General features: G+C 37.5%; 2 protein-coding genes across 3 annotated transcripts in view; one reads left to right on the top strand and one right to left on the bottom strand.

The window, feature by feature from the left end:
* LOC121725636 (inactive dipeptidyl peptidase 10) overlaps positions 1-18,924 on the bottom strand; it is a 154,793-nt gene that overhangs the window by 82,358 nt on the left and 53,511 nt on the right. The window lies entirely within an intron of this gene.
* On the top strand, positions 371-18,219 carry LOC121725646 (trypsin-3-like). The gene is made up of 6 exons (XM_042112679.1): positions 371-507; positions 6,959-7,115; positions 11,069-11,165; positions 12,095-12,256; positions 13,215-13,331; positions 17,703-18,219. Exons 1-6 carry the CDS (start codon positions 417-419, stop codon positions 18,207-18,209), a joined length of 1,131 nt encoding a protein of 376 aa, XP_041968613.1. The 5' UTR covers positions 371-416; the 3' UTR covers positions 18,210-18,219.

Raw genomic sequence — 18,924 nt, 5'->3', positions numbered from 1 at the left:
AAAAATAAAGACGTATTTCTGTCAGCAAACCTATATGTATATTATAATTTTTTCTTTTCGATATTTTATCTTCGTTAGCTAAACCTCCAAATATCATCCTTTTAAATCCTAAATCTCAAGGTAGAACATACAATTTTATAACAGAATAATGTACAGTTGTATCGAATTTCTGCAAAAATATGTTGCAGGAAAGACTGTGGGAAAAATTATAGCAAAATTATAGTCCTCTTTGTACCGGAATAAATATTGCAGAGGTCCGGACTTACGTATTGTGTTGTATTTAATAAGACGTTAAGGGTAAACAAAACCACATCTAGGAAATACACTTCAGCCATGTCTGTAAAGCAATAGTTCTTCTAAGCATTTTCAGCGCAAATTCGCTATAACATCAGAACAGACGCCATTACTGAACAACGATGTGGCGTCGCTGTACCGCCTGTCCCTTGCTGTTAGCCCTGGTCCTGAGCACGGCTCGCAGCATACAGACAGAAGATTCTAGAGATGCAGGTTCGTATTTATCCCCGTGTCTTCATGCAAGAGAAATTTCGAGACACTGTACAATATATTATAACAACTTTTGCACTTATTAGTTTTTTCGTCGTTTTTATTCGGGATGTGAGGCTCAAGCTCAATAAAAGAGTCGAAGCGACACGTCATGTTTTTAGGCAAAGCATATATTCGTTTCTATTGCTTAATAATGATTATATTTTAATTGCTATGAAAATATGGAAGTGTTGAATATTTTCATCTGCCCCAGTACGAGTTGAGCTTAAATCCCAATTCATGCCAAAATGAACTCAAAAAATACTAATAATGAAAAGGTGATAGAAAGAAGCTCAAAAGATAGTGAAAAGATGAGAGAAGTTGAGGCTAAACACTGACTCATGCCAAAATGAAATCAAAAGATGGTGAAAAAATGATAAAAAGAAGCTCAGTATAAGAGACTTGGCTTTATTTCTGTATTTTTTAACCACATTTTCAATTTGTAATACAAAAAATCTGTTGTGTGTGTGAAGTCATCGTACAAAAACCTTTTCAATTTCAAGCATTCGGTAACCTAGAATTCCATTAACTTTAAATATTACAGTCTAGCGAATCTATTGTATTTGTACCAGCGAACTATCGCTCAAAGTACAATTTACTAGACTACTAGAACTATCTCGTAATCTTAATATCTTTAAACGAGCAAATCTTGGAATCGGCTCCAACGATTTTCATGAAATTTAGTATACTAGATGACACCCGCAACTCCGTTGCGCCAAAACTCGTTTAACGCGCTGAACCGTACATTTTTCCGAAATAAAAAGTATTCTATGTCCTTTCCCGGGACTCAAAGTATCTACATGCCAAATTTCAGCTAAATCGGTTCAGCGGTTTGGGCGTGAAGAGGTAACAGACAGACAGACAGAGAGACAGACAGACACACTTTCGCATTTATAATATTAGTATGGATAGGGGGTTTCGGGGGCGATAATTCGATCTAGCTAGGAATCATTTTTAGGAAATGTCATTTTATTCGTCTTTTATCGAATACCGTTGCAAAGCTCGGTCAAATAGCTACTATAATTAAAATAACTAGGTACAAAATATATTAATATTATAAAAACGAAAGTGTGTCTGTCTGTCTGTTACCTCTTCACGCCTAACCGCTTAACCGTTGCAGGGTAGGGTAGGGAGATACTTTGAGTCCCGGGAAATGATAAAGCTTTTAGGTCTCAGAAGCCTGAAATATAAATTATTTTATGTTATTTTATCCTGGAAAACTGTACGGTTCCGAAAAAAGAATTTTGGCGCAATGGTGTTGCAGGCGTCATCTAGTTTATTATAATTAAAATAATAAGGCATATTTTATACGAATTTTGAAATCTAATAATATATAAAAATAAGTCGGGTTTTCCTTCCTGACGCAATAACTCCAGAACGCACGAACCGATTTCCACAGTTTTGCATTCGTTGGAAAGGTCTCGGGCTCTTGAGAGGTCTATAGAAAAAAATCAGAAAAAACTTTAAGAGATAAGCAGGAAAACAGGGAAAACCATTTTATGGCAAAACAACGGGACAGCTAGTTTTTTATAAAGTTTTATGCCTGGATTTCCCGTTTGGACTTTAGTAATTTATTCTAGTTTGTAGTACATTCCACAATCCAGGCCTGTCGCAATTGAATCAACCTTTAGTCCGCGCGTTGTGTACACGTTAGCATAAATCAATTACAGTCTATCCAGCGAAATATCTCCGTCAAAGTCCAGTCTACGCTCTACAGCTCAACATAGATATCAAGACATTAATTTTGCTTGAAATTTGCAACCAATCTATTCTTTCAGACTTTTCATAGTTAACCAGGCTGCTCAAGAAAAGCGAAAAATTTTATATATTATTATGTTTGCATTGTGTTTCAACGAAATTTGAGACGTATCAGTCGTAGACTAGGTACATCCTACTAATATTGTAAAGGCGAAAGTTTGGATGTACAATATGTACCTATGGACGTCCACGACGTAGGTACGTATCTATGCATGGATGTATGGATGTTTGTTACTCTTTCACGCAAAAACGACAGAACGGATTTTTATGGAACTTTACAATAATATAGCTTATACATCAGAATAACACATGTGCTACAATTTTAACCGACTTTCAAAATGGAGGAGGTGTTATGTTCGTTTTTTTATGTTCAACGATTACTCCGCCGTTAGAGAACCGATTTTCAAAATTTTTCTTTTGGTGTATAATTTATCATCCCAATTTGGTACCATATTCATAAAACTGGTGACCTGGTGAAGGGATCCATAAGAAATCGAGGGAACTCCTCATAATTTGTATGGAAACATATTGTGTTGACGTCGGTTTCGTGAGCAGTATTCTAAGCATATGCTACCAACAACTCACAAGTAAGATTTTGCGCCAAGGTATACAATGGTTCGGAAGGTGCTGAGAGAACTCCTGACTCTTTATAGATAGCTATACAAGTTTGGGAGTTTTGACATTAATTTAAGAACGTATGGCATATGCTACTATGCAAATTACATTCATCATCATCATCACTACCTGAACCCAATTTAGAACCATGTATCGTCCCGTTTTGACCCTATAATTGGTACTTTTAATAGTCTTTATTTTTTCATAGTCCACTTAAACAGCGGGTAACACTGCGGCGCACAGCTAGTAATATTATAATAGAATAGTCGCCTTTTTATTCTTTTAAATTATTTATTTTGCCTTCCATGATTGTACATGTTTTGTAAATTTTAAATACAATGAGTCCTTGATATAAGTGACAAAACTAGTGATATAGTCATTTGTGTGTGGTCGGGAGCAGCTGTGGCCCGCGCAATGATAATGTCAGATAATGTGGCTGTATTATTCATCGCCTGCCATGTAATGCTCTCCTGGTACCACGTAACGATGATTGTAAATTCAGCTCTGTGTGATTAATTGTTTTCAGACTGTTTATTGCTCTGTGCGAAAACAATTTCCAAGTTTATATTTGGATCACTGATAAAGTTGTTTTTTGTTTGTGATATGGACGTTACGAAATGGTTGCAATACTGTTTATGATTTTCATTCTTATTTGGATGTGAGAAGTCATCAATTTGAATGTCATTCATGACTGACTGAATAAAACGTAGAGCAAGAGTTTTGTGAATCATAAACTGAGGCCAGTATTTTATCTCTGGATCACATATATACAAAATCACGTATGTATGTTACATACATACATTTTTAGGAAATGTCATTTTATTCGTCTTTTATCGAATACCGTTGCAAAGCTCGGTCAAATAGCTACTATAATTAAAATAACTAGGTACAAAATATATTAATATTATAAAAACGAAAGTGTGTCTGTCTGTCTGTTACCTCTTCACGCCTAACCGCTTAACCGTTGCAGGGTAGGGTAGGGAGATACTTTGAGTCCCGGGAAATGATAAAGCTTTTAGGTCTCAGAAGCCTGAAATATAAATTATTTTATGTTATTTTATCCTGGAAAACTGTACGGTTCCGAAAAAAGAATTTTGGCGCAATGGTGTTGCAGGCGTCATCTAGTTTATTATAATTAAAATAATAAGGCATATTTTATACGAATTTTGAAATCTAATAATATATAAAAATAAGTCGGGTTTTCCTTCCTGACGCAATAACTCCAGAACGCACGAACCGATTTCCACAGTTTTGCATTCGTTGGAAAGGTCTCGGGCTCTTGAGAGGTCTATAGAAAAAAATCAGAAAAAACTTTAAGAGATAAGCAGGAAAACAGGGAAAACCATTTTATGGCAAAACAACGGGACAGCTAGTTTTTTATAAAGTTTTATGCCTGGATTTCCCGTTTGGACTTTAGTAATTTATTCTAGTTTGTAGTACATTCCACAATCCAGGCCTGTCGCAATTGAATCAACCTTTAGTCCGCGCGTTGTGTACACGTTAGCATAAATCAATTACAGTCTATCCAGCGAAATATCTCCGTCAAAGTCCAGTCTACGCTCTACAGCTCAACATAGATATCAAGACATTAATTTTGCTTGAAATTTGCAACCAATCTATTCTTTCAGACTTTTCATAGTTAACCAGGCTGCTCAAGAAAAGCGAAAAATTTTATATATTATTATGTTTGCATTGTGTTTCAACGAAATTTGAGACGTATCAGTCGTAGACTAGGTACATCCTACTAATATTGTAAAGGCGAAAGTTTGGATGTACAATATGTACCTATGGACGTCCACGACGTAGGTACGTATCTATGCATGGATGTATGGATGTTTGTTACTCTTTCACGCAAAAACGACAGAACGGATTTTTATGGAACTTTACAATAATATAGCTTATACATCAGAATAACACATGTGCTACAATTTTAACCGACTTTCAAAATGGAGGAGGTGTTATGTTCGTTTTTTTATGTTCAACGATTACTCCGCCGTTAGAGAACCGATTTTCAAAATTTTTCTTTTGGTGTATAATTTATCATCCCAATTTGGTACCATATTCATAAAACTGGTGACCTGGTGAAGGGATCCATAAGAAATCGAGGGAACTCCTCATAATTTGTATGGAAACATATTGTGTTGACGTCGGTTTCGTGAGCAGTATTCTAAGCATATGCTACCAACAACTCACAAGTAAGATTTTGCGCCAAGGTATACAATGGTTCGGAAGGTGCTGAGAGAACTCCTGACTCTTTATAGATAGCTATACAAGTTTGGGAGTTTTGACATTAATTTAAGAACGTATGGCATATGCTACTATGCAAATTACATTCATCATCATCATCACTACCTGAACCCAATTTAGAACCATGTATCGTCCCGTTTTGACCCTATAATTGGTACTTTTAATAGTCTTTATTTTTTCATAGTCCACTTAAACAGCGGGTAACACTGCGGCGCACAGCTAGTAATATTATAATAGAATAGTCGCCTTTTTATTCTTTTAAATTATTTATTTTGCCTTCCATGATTGTACATGTTTTGTAAATTTTAAATACAATGAGTCCTTGATATAAGTGACAAAACTAGTGATATAGTCATTTGTGTGTGGTCGGGAGCAGCTGTGGCCCGCGCAATGATAATGTCAGATAATGTGGCTGTATTATTCATCGCCTGCCATGTAATGCTCTCCTGGTACCACGTAACGATGATTGTAAATTCAGCTCTGTGTGATTAATTGTTTTCAGACTGTTTATTGCTCTGTGCGAAAACAATTTCCAAGTTTATATTTGGATCACTGATAAAGTTGTTTTTTGTTTGTGATATGGACGTTACGAAATGGTTGCAATACTGTTTATGATTTTCATTCTTATTTGGATGTGAGAAGTCATCAATTTGAATGTCATTCATGACTGACTGAATAAAACGTAGAGCAAGAGTTTTGTGAATCATAAACTGAGGCCAGTATTTTATCTCTGGATCACATATATACAAAATCACGTATGTATGTTACATAGGGTCTAAAGAAAAACCTTTGGCGTATTTTTGCCTCTCTATTCACTTCGCGCCTATATAAGTGGTGGTAAGAGTAGTAAGAGCATTAACGGCCGTTCCCAATATTTGATCTATCTCTGGTTTTGCCCTACTAGAGATAGGAATAGCTCATAATTGACATAAAATATATGTCTCTAATGTCTAATGTGAGCTATTCCTATCTCTAGTAGGGCAAAACCAGAGATAGATCAAATATTGGGAACGGCCGTTAGAGCACTGACTTCCATTTAACAAGTATGCTGGACTTATGATACCCACCTGTTTTTCGTGCCTATTTGAAGCGGAATCAGCGCCCCCAATGCGGTGGAAGAGAACTAAATCTGACGTAAAATGACGTTTGAAAGTCGCCATATTGGCGCTGATAGCAGTTGTAAGAGTACTTGGAACTAATACTAGTGATGACAATTGACAACCAATAACGATTAAGCGGCCATTTGCAAGTTACGTCAGATTTAGTTCTCTTCTACCGCATTGGGGGCGCTGATTCCGCTTCAAATAGGCACAAAAAACAGCTCTCATTTCAAAGGGTATCATAAGTCCAGCGTACTTGTATAATAATAATAAATAATAATAATAGCTCCCACACCGGTTTCGGTGACGGTGGCCGGTTTAATTGAAACCAGGCCAGCTAGGCAGGAGTAATTTTATAGTGCCCAAGTGTGTGCGCAGTATACAAGAGCACTCTCTATTCCATTACCCTCATAACTCAGTGGGACGGAAGACCGACATGACCGGCGAGAGATCAGGCGCAGGTCCGACTTTTTACATGCCCATCCGACGCATGGATTATCTTACTTGTCAGACAATCAGGTGATCAGCCTGCATTGTCCTAATCAAACTTGGAAATAACATGTTTCCAACGCGGGAATCGAACCCACGACCTCCGAGTCAAGAGCTGCGCTCTATACCACTAGACCACGAAGGCGTTGCATAATGGAGGTCAGTGATTATGAGCATTTTAAAGTAGTATCCCTTACACTTTGCAGATGACTTAGGCAACAGTGATGAACACATCGGCGCAGCGGTGACACAGGTTAGCAGACATCCATACGCCGCATCGCTGCTCTACAGCGGAACCTACGTCTGTAGCGCCATAGTGCTTAATAACAATTGGCTGCTAACACCTACAAAATGCTTTGACACGTAAGTCTATTGCAACCTCTCTGAATGAAATAATAGATGCTGTAGAAGTAATTCTACATAGAACAGGCTTGCCAGGACACACACCAATATTGCTAGTTCATAACGCCTCCTAGTTACTGTCATCTATGACATGAGTACACGGGACAATACTATTATTTATGGATCCAATACACTACAGGAGTATTCACAAATCGTTTTTGACTCTGATTAGAAAAGTCACGTTGTTATTGGCAAACGACGTTAACTCGCGACCTACTGTTGACCAATATTAGGTCAGTTACATACTAGTAAGCAGGAAAGGTGTGTAGAGTCGCAGCCGATTTTCGCTCTCCCGATATTGCCTCTCATTTTAGGGCCGTGAATAGGCCACTTAAATTTTCAAATTAAGTTCGAACGCGAATGGGGTCATTTTAGTACACTATATAATTTAAAAAAACGCCTTTTTACATTCAGTAAAACTATATTAAAAATTTAGGGAAACGGGTACAATAACAAGGTTAATGGGGATTGAAAAATTTTAAGACGACCCCATCGACTTTATTTCTTTTGAGCTGTACCAGGAAATCAGAACTGGATGATTGAAGTGCTCAAATTTTCAATATGTTTTCGCACTTTATCCTTCACCGTGGAAAATGAGGCCTGTTTCACAAGGTGTCTTACATAACTAATTCACTGGAACATTTTATATATTATGCTAATACAGCTTTTGCATGTCTGAGTGAAATGTAATGGCCTGTTTCTTTGGCAAACAAGAAGTTTTATTAATAGAAGACAGACAGTTCTCGTTAAAAGTATGATGGCTATAACGCCGGCATAACGACGTCGGGAAAGCTCGCCTCGGTTCATTAATGATATTATTTTTTATTCAGATCGTTTCATATAAGTATACATTTACGGAGTTGTAAAGCGACGCGTATAATTTTAATTTTCAGTCTCTTGTTTTATATTTTGCAGACACAAAAATAGAACACATTTCTGAATGTGCCCTTATCTCGAGATAGAAATGTTATTGTTAATTTATATTATTCGTAGTCACTACTTATCAAACCTACGAATACCTGCATTGGCCAAGGGTCTGCAAACGCTATTTTGCTGCGTTGTTTTGAAATGTATATAATATTCAAAATCAGCATTGGTCTGTGGTTTAATCACTGACCTCCATTATACAAGTACGCTGGACTTATGATACCCTTGAAATGACAACTATTTTTTTGCCTATTTGAAGTGGAATCAACGCCCCCAATGCGGGGGAAGAGAAGCTGATAGCAGTAGTGGGAGTACTTGGAACTAATACTAGTTTCTACAACCAATAGCGATTAAGCGGCCATTTGCATGTTACGTCAGATTTAGTTCTCTTCCCCCGCATTGGGGGCGCTGATTCCTCTTCAAATAGGCACACAAAACAGTTGTGTATCATATTTTAAGTCCAGCTTTAGTTCTCTTCCCCCGCATTGGGTGCGCTGATTCCGCTTCAAATAGGCACAAAAAATAGTTGGGTATCATAAGTCCAGCGTACTTGTATAAGGCTGCGTTTCCACTGAAGCGGAGCGGAGCTTCAGCGGTGCCGAATTGACCAATCACCATGCTCGAAATCTTCGCTGTCATTCCGCTGGAATAGCACGATTGGTCAATTCGGCTCCGCTCCGCTCCGCTTCAGTGGAAACGCAGCCTAATGGACGTCAGTGGGTTTAATCAAAGCAGCTTAAGCACATGTAGCAATAATTCTTCCTACTCCTCCTATTTTCTTCTGATTAATTTCGTTGCGGGTCCCAAGACAGCTTTAGCATGTCCCTCGGGCTCCCTGAGATCATATCAAAGGGTTTTCGTGATTGGATGCCGCTGTCGATCCTGGCGACACAGGAGATACAGTGGTGGGAATGTGTGGTGGGCCAAAGCCCGATAAAAAAAAAAAACATGTAGCAATAATGAAGAAAATTACTATTTCGTAGAGTTGCCCTGTTGCACACTCGAAAATCAAATTACAATGAAACACGAGTACTTCACATAAATAAAGGAGTGGACCCTACTCAAGGATATCAAACGCCGTGTTAAGTGCGGGGAGAGCGAGATAAAACGGTCGAAAGAGTGAGATAAAAGGTCCTTATTTACAAAGTTAAATTGTGGCCTTTCCTACAAGTTTCCTAATTACTAATTAATGAACCTTTGTTTACCGTCTTGGATTTTTCTTTTTGAATTATATTATGTACAATGTACATCTTAATAAATGTAATTAAGCACCCAAATTGTTAAGTTTGCTAACAGTAGATAGGAACGAAGACGGAAGAATCATTTCTTTATTTCTTTACCACAGTGTTTTGTTGTTTTTTATTTCTATTTCGTGATCGGCACACTGAAAACGCACCTTCGCAGGCGGCACAGCTACACTGCCTTCGGGTAGACGTAGGCGTCATCCCGTGTCAAACCGCAACCCACTCAGTAAACGTGGGAGAGCCATGCTTCGGCACGAATGGGCCGGCTCGACCGGAGAAATACCACGGGCTCACAGAAAACCGGCGTGACACAGCGCTTGCGCTGTGTTTCGGCGAGTGAGTGAGTTTACCGGAGGCCCAATCCCCTACCCTATTCCCTTCCCTCCTCTATTTTCTTCCCTTCCCTTCCCGACCCTCCCCTCGTACCCTATTCCCTTTTAAAAGGCCGGCAACGCACCTACAGCTCTTCTGATGCTGCGAGTGTCCATGGGCGACGGAAGTTGCTTTCCATCAGGTGAACCGTTTGCTCGTTTGCCACCTTATTTCATAAAAAAAACTTAGTAAAATCATCAAATGCATGCTCCGCTTGTAGTAATGCCTTCTACGCCTTTCTGCAATGCTTTCTCCGCACGTGATGGACGACAAGCGAATACGAACGTATAGAGGGGCATACACGTCTATGATTATGCAGGATTGACATGAAATGTGTATACTGTAGACAGTCGCACGTGGTCGTCCATTTTCCAACGGGCACAGAAGCATTTAGCAAACATGCTATCAAGTTAACTTTTGTTTAAATATTTAGTCCCATAATTTTCGTAACAAGCGCAAGTCTAAACATTGAATATTGGCGACGCGTCAATAGTTCCCAACTTGTTAATTACCGCCACAAGGGTATCGCTGTGCTTTTGACAAATTGAGAACGTTATTAGAGGATGTAATAGTTTCGTAGTTTATTACCGGAGCTGACAGGATAACGAACTGAATTGTGCTCAACTACGAGTTGCTAGATAATAAGGGAGCTTAAGCAGATATGATTGGTAAAAGCTAATAAACAGCTTATAAAATAATATGACTGATAGATGTTGCGTTTAAAATTACAAAAATGAAAGTTGCGCACTAAAAAAGATTTTATCAATATTCCAACCCTAAATGTGAAAAATAGCGGATCAAAGTTTGTGTCCCGCGTGATGCACGTGGGTAAGGCCGCAAAAAAAACTAGTTATGTAAAGACCTCTCTCCATGTAGGGACATAAAGGATAAACATGATTATCTGTTTAAGTGATTTCTACTTTGTAAACTTAAAAAAATAATAATTTGATTATAGAAACACAACATTAAACTTCTTTGACTTCTAGACAGACGGCTTTAGTGGCTTTATATTCCAGCAGACATATAGTAAAAAGTAATTATTTGTGTTTATCGTTCGTTCTTACAAAGTTGAGAGTCTTCGGGGAGTGTTTCTTGAATCTGAAGAAACTGGAAGTTGTCATAAAACAAAATATCTGAGCCCTGTCGAGATCCCACTGCTACTTAGAACTTTGTATTTACATTTTATACTTTATATAATTTTGTTTTTCATTAATAAGTGTTTATGTAGACAGAAACGAAGGTTTTTTGTAATGTAAGATGTATGATATTAATATTACTCATAGTGACTTACGAATATTGAACTTAAACTTCCTTTATGTTCTGAGATAGAATTAACCTTTTAAACCAATGTACATGCTATTTTATTTTCAGGAAAACCATCCTGTCGTACGTTAGTCACAAAAATCTTGGCAACTACAGCGTGAGAGCAGGGAGCTCCTACAACAACAAAGGCGGTTCCATTCACGAGGTACATAGCTAAATAAATGAAAGAAGACCATTTACTTTAAATACAACTTTGACCCGGAATTCAACGGCTAAAGAACAAAATGAATGGTCAAGTAAATCCTTTCAAGAACAGTAGCGTTAATCTCGTCCTCAGCTATGCCAGCATTAAGAGTCTTGAAAATACCCAAAAAACGTATTTATTCCGGCCAGGGCAGGCCTGTCCCGAAACACCGCGTAATCCTGACCTTTATCAAACATGTTAATTTATCACACTCTTGCAGCCTCGCAAAATATGTCACAGTGTAATTACATAATCCTATGAGCTTCGGGCCCGCCGCGCTGGTCAGTTCGTAGCTTATCAACAGATGTTGCCTGTTATATTCTAGTAGCATTATATATCTGATAAGTTTGAACTATTAACGTACTACAGTTTATAAATATGACATTAGAAGTAGGGGTTGTTAGTTGTTACTATTTTACGTCAAACTATGATTTGATTAAAACATAGACATAATATATTAGCATTATAGGTTTATGGATTAAAACCTTGGCCGTTATAGAGTTTATGGTGATCATCAACATAAATTGCTATTGTTGGGCATATATTTAACGATGCAATCTGGATATTGCATTGTTAAATATGTATCACGCCTTATTCGTTCCTGGTCGTTCCTCTTAGGGGCCTATCAGACAGAGAGCGATCACGTGCTGTCAGTTTTACGTTTTTTGTGTTGTATTACGTTATAAACCGAAACTTACATAGGAAGCGTTCTGCAGATCGTGTCAAAATACCTTTTGTGTGGCTGACCGCTCGAAAGCATAACGCTTGAACGCGTGTCCGCTCTCTGTCTGATAGGTCCCTTAGACTGAAAGGTCTATAGCCGACAGTCAAAATTGTAAAATAACTATGAAGTTCTTTCCCATTGCCTATAGTAATGTTCTTTCCTTCAGATAAACATGCTGATAAACAACTTCGACTTCAAAATGTCGGTGATCAAGCTAAGCGAGCCGCTGCAGCTGGGCGCCCGGGTCGCGCCCGTCCTCCTGCCGCCTGAGGACTACGAGGTCACGCTCGGAGACCTGGCCAGCGTCATCGCCTGGACACCCTCGGGGGTAATATTGTTTTTTTCGGCTTTTCGCCTATATCCTTTTTATCTTTCTTGTTAACATTTTCGTACCAGATAAGTTGTGGTCTGTGGATAGCTATACTTATCAAGAAGTGATGAAACTTCAAACTTCTAACTATATTATGTTAGTCTATATCAGCATCTGAACAAAATATGGGAAAATTTCAAAAATATATGTATGTATGTATGTTTTTATGTTTGTGTTCACATATCTCCGGAACTATTTGGAACTTACGGATGTATTCATTTTTGTTGTACTAAGCATTGTTCAACAAGGAATGCTGGAAGTTTCAATAAAATCGGTTCAGTAGCTTTTGAGATAGGAATTTTAATTCTCAATTTCGTACAATTTTGAAGTCGGTTTTATTTTTGTTAAATACTATTATTATAGATGTAGATGTCGCCCGCAATTTCGTTGCGCCAAAATTAGTTTATCGCGTGGGAACCGTACGTTTTTGGAAGTCAGAATAAAATGAAAGTATGATTTAATGTTTGGACCATGTTATTGTTGTTGAAAATTAAAAATCTTAAAACGAAAAAGTGTTTGTAGGTAATGAAAAATAATTTAGTAAAGATTAACTTTTATAGATGATCCTGGAGGAGCATAAAATTATTTGCAAAACTTTGGAAGTGTTATATTTCTAGGCTAAACAAAGATCTTCTCTTTTGTTCGTTTTATTAAAGTTCGTAATAAGTTCTTTATTATACTTTCCAAGTTGAATAGGATTTACAATATTAGTTAAAACCGCCAAAAAGCTTACTTGCTGTGACGGCTACCGAGACTGAAGCCTAAAATACACATTAATATCCGAAAGAGTATTAATGTTTGCGTAAACAAAACAGTGCAACTCAGAATCAAACTTATTTTATGTGTAATAATATTAACACATCCTTATAATATTATAATGATCACACATCCTTATTTTTGTTTAATTTGATTGCAGCACATCAGGATAGTTAACGTCCCTGTGATGAACCCTTCTATCTGCGACACCACGCTGCTACCAGGGCACTACGTCTGCGTAGGAGGTGTACAGGATCCCGACCGACACTTCTGCAGAGTAAGTGCCCTATAAATATAAAGTCTGCTTTCAGTAGCTAAGTGCTGTATCCGTTTACATATTAAAGACTAAAGGTAGGCATTCACGAGCGATCCATATGGCTCTTGCGCGATTGGCTCGATACTCGATGTCGCGCCGAGCCAAATTCATGGCATTCACGAACACGCCAGCGAGCCGTTCCATTTGATAATTTTGAGTGTAGGCATCGACACCACCGGACGTGTTCTAAGCGCAAACTAAAATCAAAATGGCGTCTTTGGCTCGTGAGTAACATCATTAACGAACGAGCGAGCCGCATGGCACGACGGCTCAGAGCGACCGGACCATTGGTTTTCTGTATTAACGAGATGGAATGGATGAATGGAATTCCATCGCGTCGAGCCGATCCATTTGGACCAATAGTGTTTTCACATTCATAGACGAACTTTGGATCGACAGCGTGCCAAATAGATAGATAGATCGCTCGTGAATGCTGGCCTTAAGACTAAATAAAAAGACTTTAAATTCCATGTAGCTAAAGAAAGATGTGTTGAATTTATTCGAGTACATTGTAACACGACTTTAGTGCATTTTCGGATAATCTGCATGCACAGTGTGATATCGTTTGTAATCCTACCTAAGCTCTTTTCGATGCACACAAAGAAGTCCAAATTCAGGCGAGTACAAAGTACCGTTAATATTTTACCTGTAGCCGCTACACTTCGAAATACGTACGTGCTATCCACGTGAAATATACGACCTATTTAAAATTAGATTAGATTAGATTACAGTCAACTAGAGTATAGTAACATTTTTAAGTTGAATAAATAATCGGCCAAGCGCGAGTCGGACTCGCGCACGAATGGTTCCGTACCATTATAGAGCAAAATTAGGCCAAAATTGTATTTTTGTATGGGAGCCCCCCTTAATTTTTTATTTTATCTATATATATTAATACGTGAGCCAAAAACTTTGTATCCCTTTTGACGAAAAATAGGGAAACGTAGATGAATGAAATTTTGCACAGTTGTAGTTTATACGGTGAAGGAGTGCATCGAGCTTATATTATTTTGAAATTATGCTTTTATCATACATTTTTTTTAACAAATAAAACATTACACACACAACAACATACACACTAGGAAAGATGACAGATTTTTGAGTGACAAGCCTATACATACGAATTATACTCTTTTATTTATGGTTGAAGTCTGTTGACAACAAGGTGACAAATTGAAAATGGAATATATTTTTTTTTATTGAATCTTAGATAATATTAGACAATGCTTACAGGGCCAGTCTGAGATCAGCATCTGAGTCCCAGTGACAAGAGTTGAAAAAAATATGATGAAGTCAATATTTTTAGTCCTGTCGTTGAAACTAAGGTCGAATTTCGACCATTGGGCGATTTCTAGTTTTAATAATATTATTATTAAATATTAAAGAACACATATAACTTAGGATTTTGACAAAAAATCAAGTACCTACTTGTTGCCATTATTGATATAGAGCAAAAAGGGCCAAAAAAAATCATGTTTGTTGTATGGGAGCCCCTCTTAAATATTTATTTTATTTTGTTTTTAGTATTTGTTGTTATAGCGGCAATAGACATACACAATCTGTGAAAGCTAAAGCGGTTCTTGAGTTACAGCCTGGAGACAGACGGACAGACGGACAAACAAGGGTAAAAACGGGACCCTATTACTGAGACTTCGAGTCTCAGTAATAGGGTCCCGTTTTTACCCTTTGGGTACGGAATCCAAAAAATTGTTTTATTTTTTCTAATTTCAAATTGTGCTCATTAATTTTGCGCCTCTTTCTTGACAGTTGACAGTCATGATTTTCCTATAACAGTGGTTCTGTTGACTCGTTTGTAATACAACTACCACTCAGCCTGAATACTTTTGTAGAAATTCTCTACGGTTGACTGCTAGAAGATTTTATGTCCATAATCCACATCAACAAAATAGGATACCTTGTATATCTTAATATATATATTTCTTGTGTGCGTGTGTATGTGACTGAACTCCTCCTAAACGACTGGACCAATTTTGATGAAATTTTTTGTGTGTGTTCGTGGAGATTCGAGAATGGTTTAGATTTACAGTTTGGTCTACTGGAAAATGTTTTTTCAATTAATTTCTTATTTATAAGGAGTTGTTGATTTTGGAATGTTTTACATTAGATCCGGCGGACGGCGTTATCATCGCATTCAATATTATTCTATTTCAATTTTAGTTTGTCCTGACAGATGGTGCTACGATTAATTTGAAAAAAATTTTGTTATTCAATTCATGTGCTGATTAAAATATTAAATAAATAACACATAGGCTACAATTTTAACCGACTTTCAAAATGGGGGAGGTGTTATGTTCGTTTTCTTATATTCAACGATTACTCCGCCGTTTGTTAACCGATTTTCAAAATTTTTCTTTTGGTATATAGGGTATCATCCCAATTTGGTATTATATTCAGAAAAGTGGTGATCTGATGAAGGATCCATAAGTAATCGAGGGAACTCCTCAAAACTTATAGGGAAACATATGGTGACTTCGGTTTCGTGAGAAGTATTCTAAGCATATGCTACCAACAAGTAAGATTTTGCACCGAGATATACCTGGTATACCGTGGTTCGGAAGGTGCTGAGAGAATTCCTGATTCTTTATAGATACAAGTTTGGGAGTTTCGGCGTTATTTTAAGAACAGAAAGCATATGCTACTATGCAAATTACATTCTTCATCATCATCATCATCATCACCACTACCATATTATACCATTTCATAGTCTTTTAGATCGAGACTCGAGTTTGTCAAGCGATAATTAAAAAAAATCTATATCTACCTAATATTATAAACCTGAAGAGTATGTTTGCTTGAACGCGTCAATCTCAGAAACTACAGGTCCGATTTAAAAACTTATCTCAGTGTTAGATAGATCATTTATCGAGTAAGACTCATCATTTATCGAGAAGGTTATATTATATTATTACTCTAAGACTAATACGACAGAAGAAACTCAGGAAAATGTGGGAAAAACGGGGGAAATATTTTTTATGGGTAAATGTACCTACGGATTCTGTAAAATTTCTAATTTACGCGGGCGAAGCCGCGCGAGACATCTAGTCTACGTTATAAATTATAATATAAAGTGTCCACAATCCGCAAAGCCAATGGTTTCTCGAGTTAATATTCTAATACTTAGCTAATCCCAGCTTTGTGGTAATATTATACGACGATAAAATTTAATACTCGTTTCTTTTTAATTTTAAATTCGCACGAAAGGATTTTTAAAATAAGTATAAAAAGAAACGACAAATGAAAGGACTATTATATTTTTAAACCCTCCAAAAAAGGTTGCTTCTACGTTGGTTTTCCTATTCAGGCTTGTTATCTATACCTCTGCGTTTTTACACGTGTTTTAAAAATAAAAACAAGGGTTGCACATCGGAAGTGCCAACAGAAGTATACACAAAACATCACCAGCAGGCATACTTTTTCGTTTTTGCCGCGCGATAGAAAGGGAGCGAGATACTATTTCCTCTTCTACGTCCTGACGCGATTTTAAGCTTGTTTAGTTTTACTCATCCCAAAAAAGTGTCTAATGCCGCTAAAGAAGGTTTTCACTTAAAAATTAGCGCACTAAGCGCACTTATAAAATCCCAACTCTAAACGATAAACGAGGACATTAATATCAATAAAATGTCGATAAGGAATGTCACAGCACTACACCGACTTTCGCTAACAGTAATTTATTTAATCCCGGATATAGAGTCGGCCGCGACATAGAAAAAGGATTTTACTATGGCTGCGACTTGGAAATGACTTTAATTTATTCCTTCGTCACAATACTGGTAATCCGTTGTTCACGCCAGATTAACTATTAAACCTTAAATGCGAATAACTTTATAACATTATGTTGTTGATTTGAAACAAATTGTACTATTCATAGTCCTATGAGTGAAAATTGACGGGAACTTGTACTAAAATTTGTCTTGTATGTCAAATAATTAATATTGTCTATAAAGGACTACAAAATGGTATTCTAAAATGCCCTGATTTAGCCCTGCCGCACATTATCCGAAATTTCTGATCAGAAAAATTCGGACGCCCGTCGCGCGCCGCCCGGAACGCACTCTGTTCATACATTTTTTTTGTCAGTTGTTGCTGGCGATCCCGACATACGGCCGCACCCAGAGACATATTTTAATGATAACCTAATTTAATGAAAGGTATAAAAAAAATGTGTGAAGTATACACATCAAAATCTTAAGTTAAGTTATCATTAAATTTTTCTGATTGTGGTCGTTACAATTACGAATCGCTGTTGAATTTATTTACTCCATGTATTCCTGTTTTAAGAGTCTATCTATCTAAATTTTCTTTGTGTTACAGAAAGACAATGGTGGTGCAGTCGTGCAAAACAACACATTGATAGCAGTAGCGTCGTTTCTACGCTCCTGTGCTTCCTACACCAAAACCCACGCCTTCCCTCGAGTAGCCAGCTTCACCAGATGGGTGAAAACCGCCATCTGGGATGGAGATACAACAACGGAACTTAAAAACTCCTTCACAACATCAAAAACCGAACTCAACAATACAGATTCTGAAATATACTATGCAGAACCTGAATCTAATTCTGTGAACGCTAACATGATGATGCTTAGTCTACCATTCGACCCAGTGGATGTGCCTTTGGAGCCTGGTGAAAATAATTCCATACTACCCAAGATGAGCATATATGAGTCCTATTTACGGAATAAAGCCAGGACCAGGACCAGCCCATCACCAGAGCCGGATAACGAGGAGGAGATCACAAATAAAAAGAAATGGTTGGAAAAGTACGGAAGGCAATTATTGATGATACCAGGGAAGTATGGCCAGTATGAAAATAAAAAGTAATTCCACCTAATTGCAGTTTTAATTATTACACCACATTATAAGTTGTATACAGTCGATGATCTTCATACCAGACCGCTTGTATCGAGCGCACGTACGTCATGAACTTATTTCTGGAAACTTTAGAAAGCATAGCAGAATATGCAGTATCGCGTCGCGTGCGCGTAAAACTTGTCTCTGTGTTAAGCTAGTTTGGTTTGTATTGCGGTTTAAGTTTTTATCTATAAAAGCTTTTCGTTCTTCCTAAGGCCAGGTTCACACGGCACAATCCTGCACGTTTTTTGCAGTGTAAGTCTTAATAAACAGTGGCGCATACAATGTACAGTGTGTAACAAAAATAAGTGATAATACTTTAGGGTGTGTACGTGTTCCTTGTAAAGAGTTCACTGTGAAAGTAGCAGCGCTGAAAGACGAAAAAATTTTTTCACTTTTGTATGGGGAAGGGCCCGAGCGTCACGAGTTTCCCCATACAAAAGTGAAAAAAAAATTTGGTCTTTCAGCGCTGCTACTTTCACAGTGAACTCTCTAAGAGGAAGACGTACACACCCTAAAGTATTATCACTTATTTTTGTTACACCCTGTATATGCGCCACTGTAAAAAAAAACATTTCACACGTCGATTGTACTGTACGATTTGTTGCAGTACAATGATCGGCGTATGACAACGATATCAAAATACTTAGATACGACGTATGCCGTCAAAACTATAGCAATGTTT

This window comes from Aricia agestis, chromosome 1, assembly GCF_905147365.1.
Source record: "Aricia agestis chromosome 1, ilAriAges1.1, whole genome shotgun sequence".
NCBI classification, from domain to species: Eukaryota; Metazoa; Arthropoda; class Insecta; order Lepidoptera; family Lycaenidae; genus Aricia; species Aricia agestis.
The sequence above is the reverse complement of the archived record's forward strand: the minus strand, read 5'-3'. Positions and strand labels throughout refer to the sequence as shown.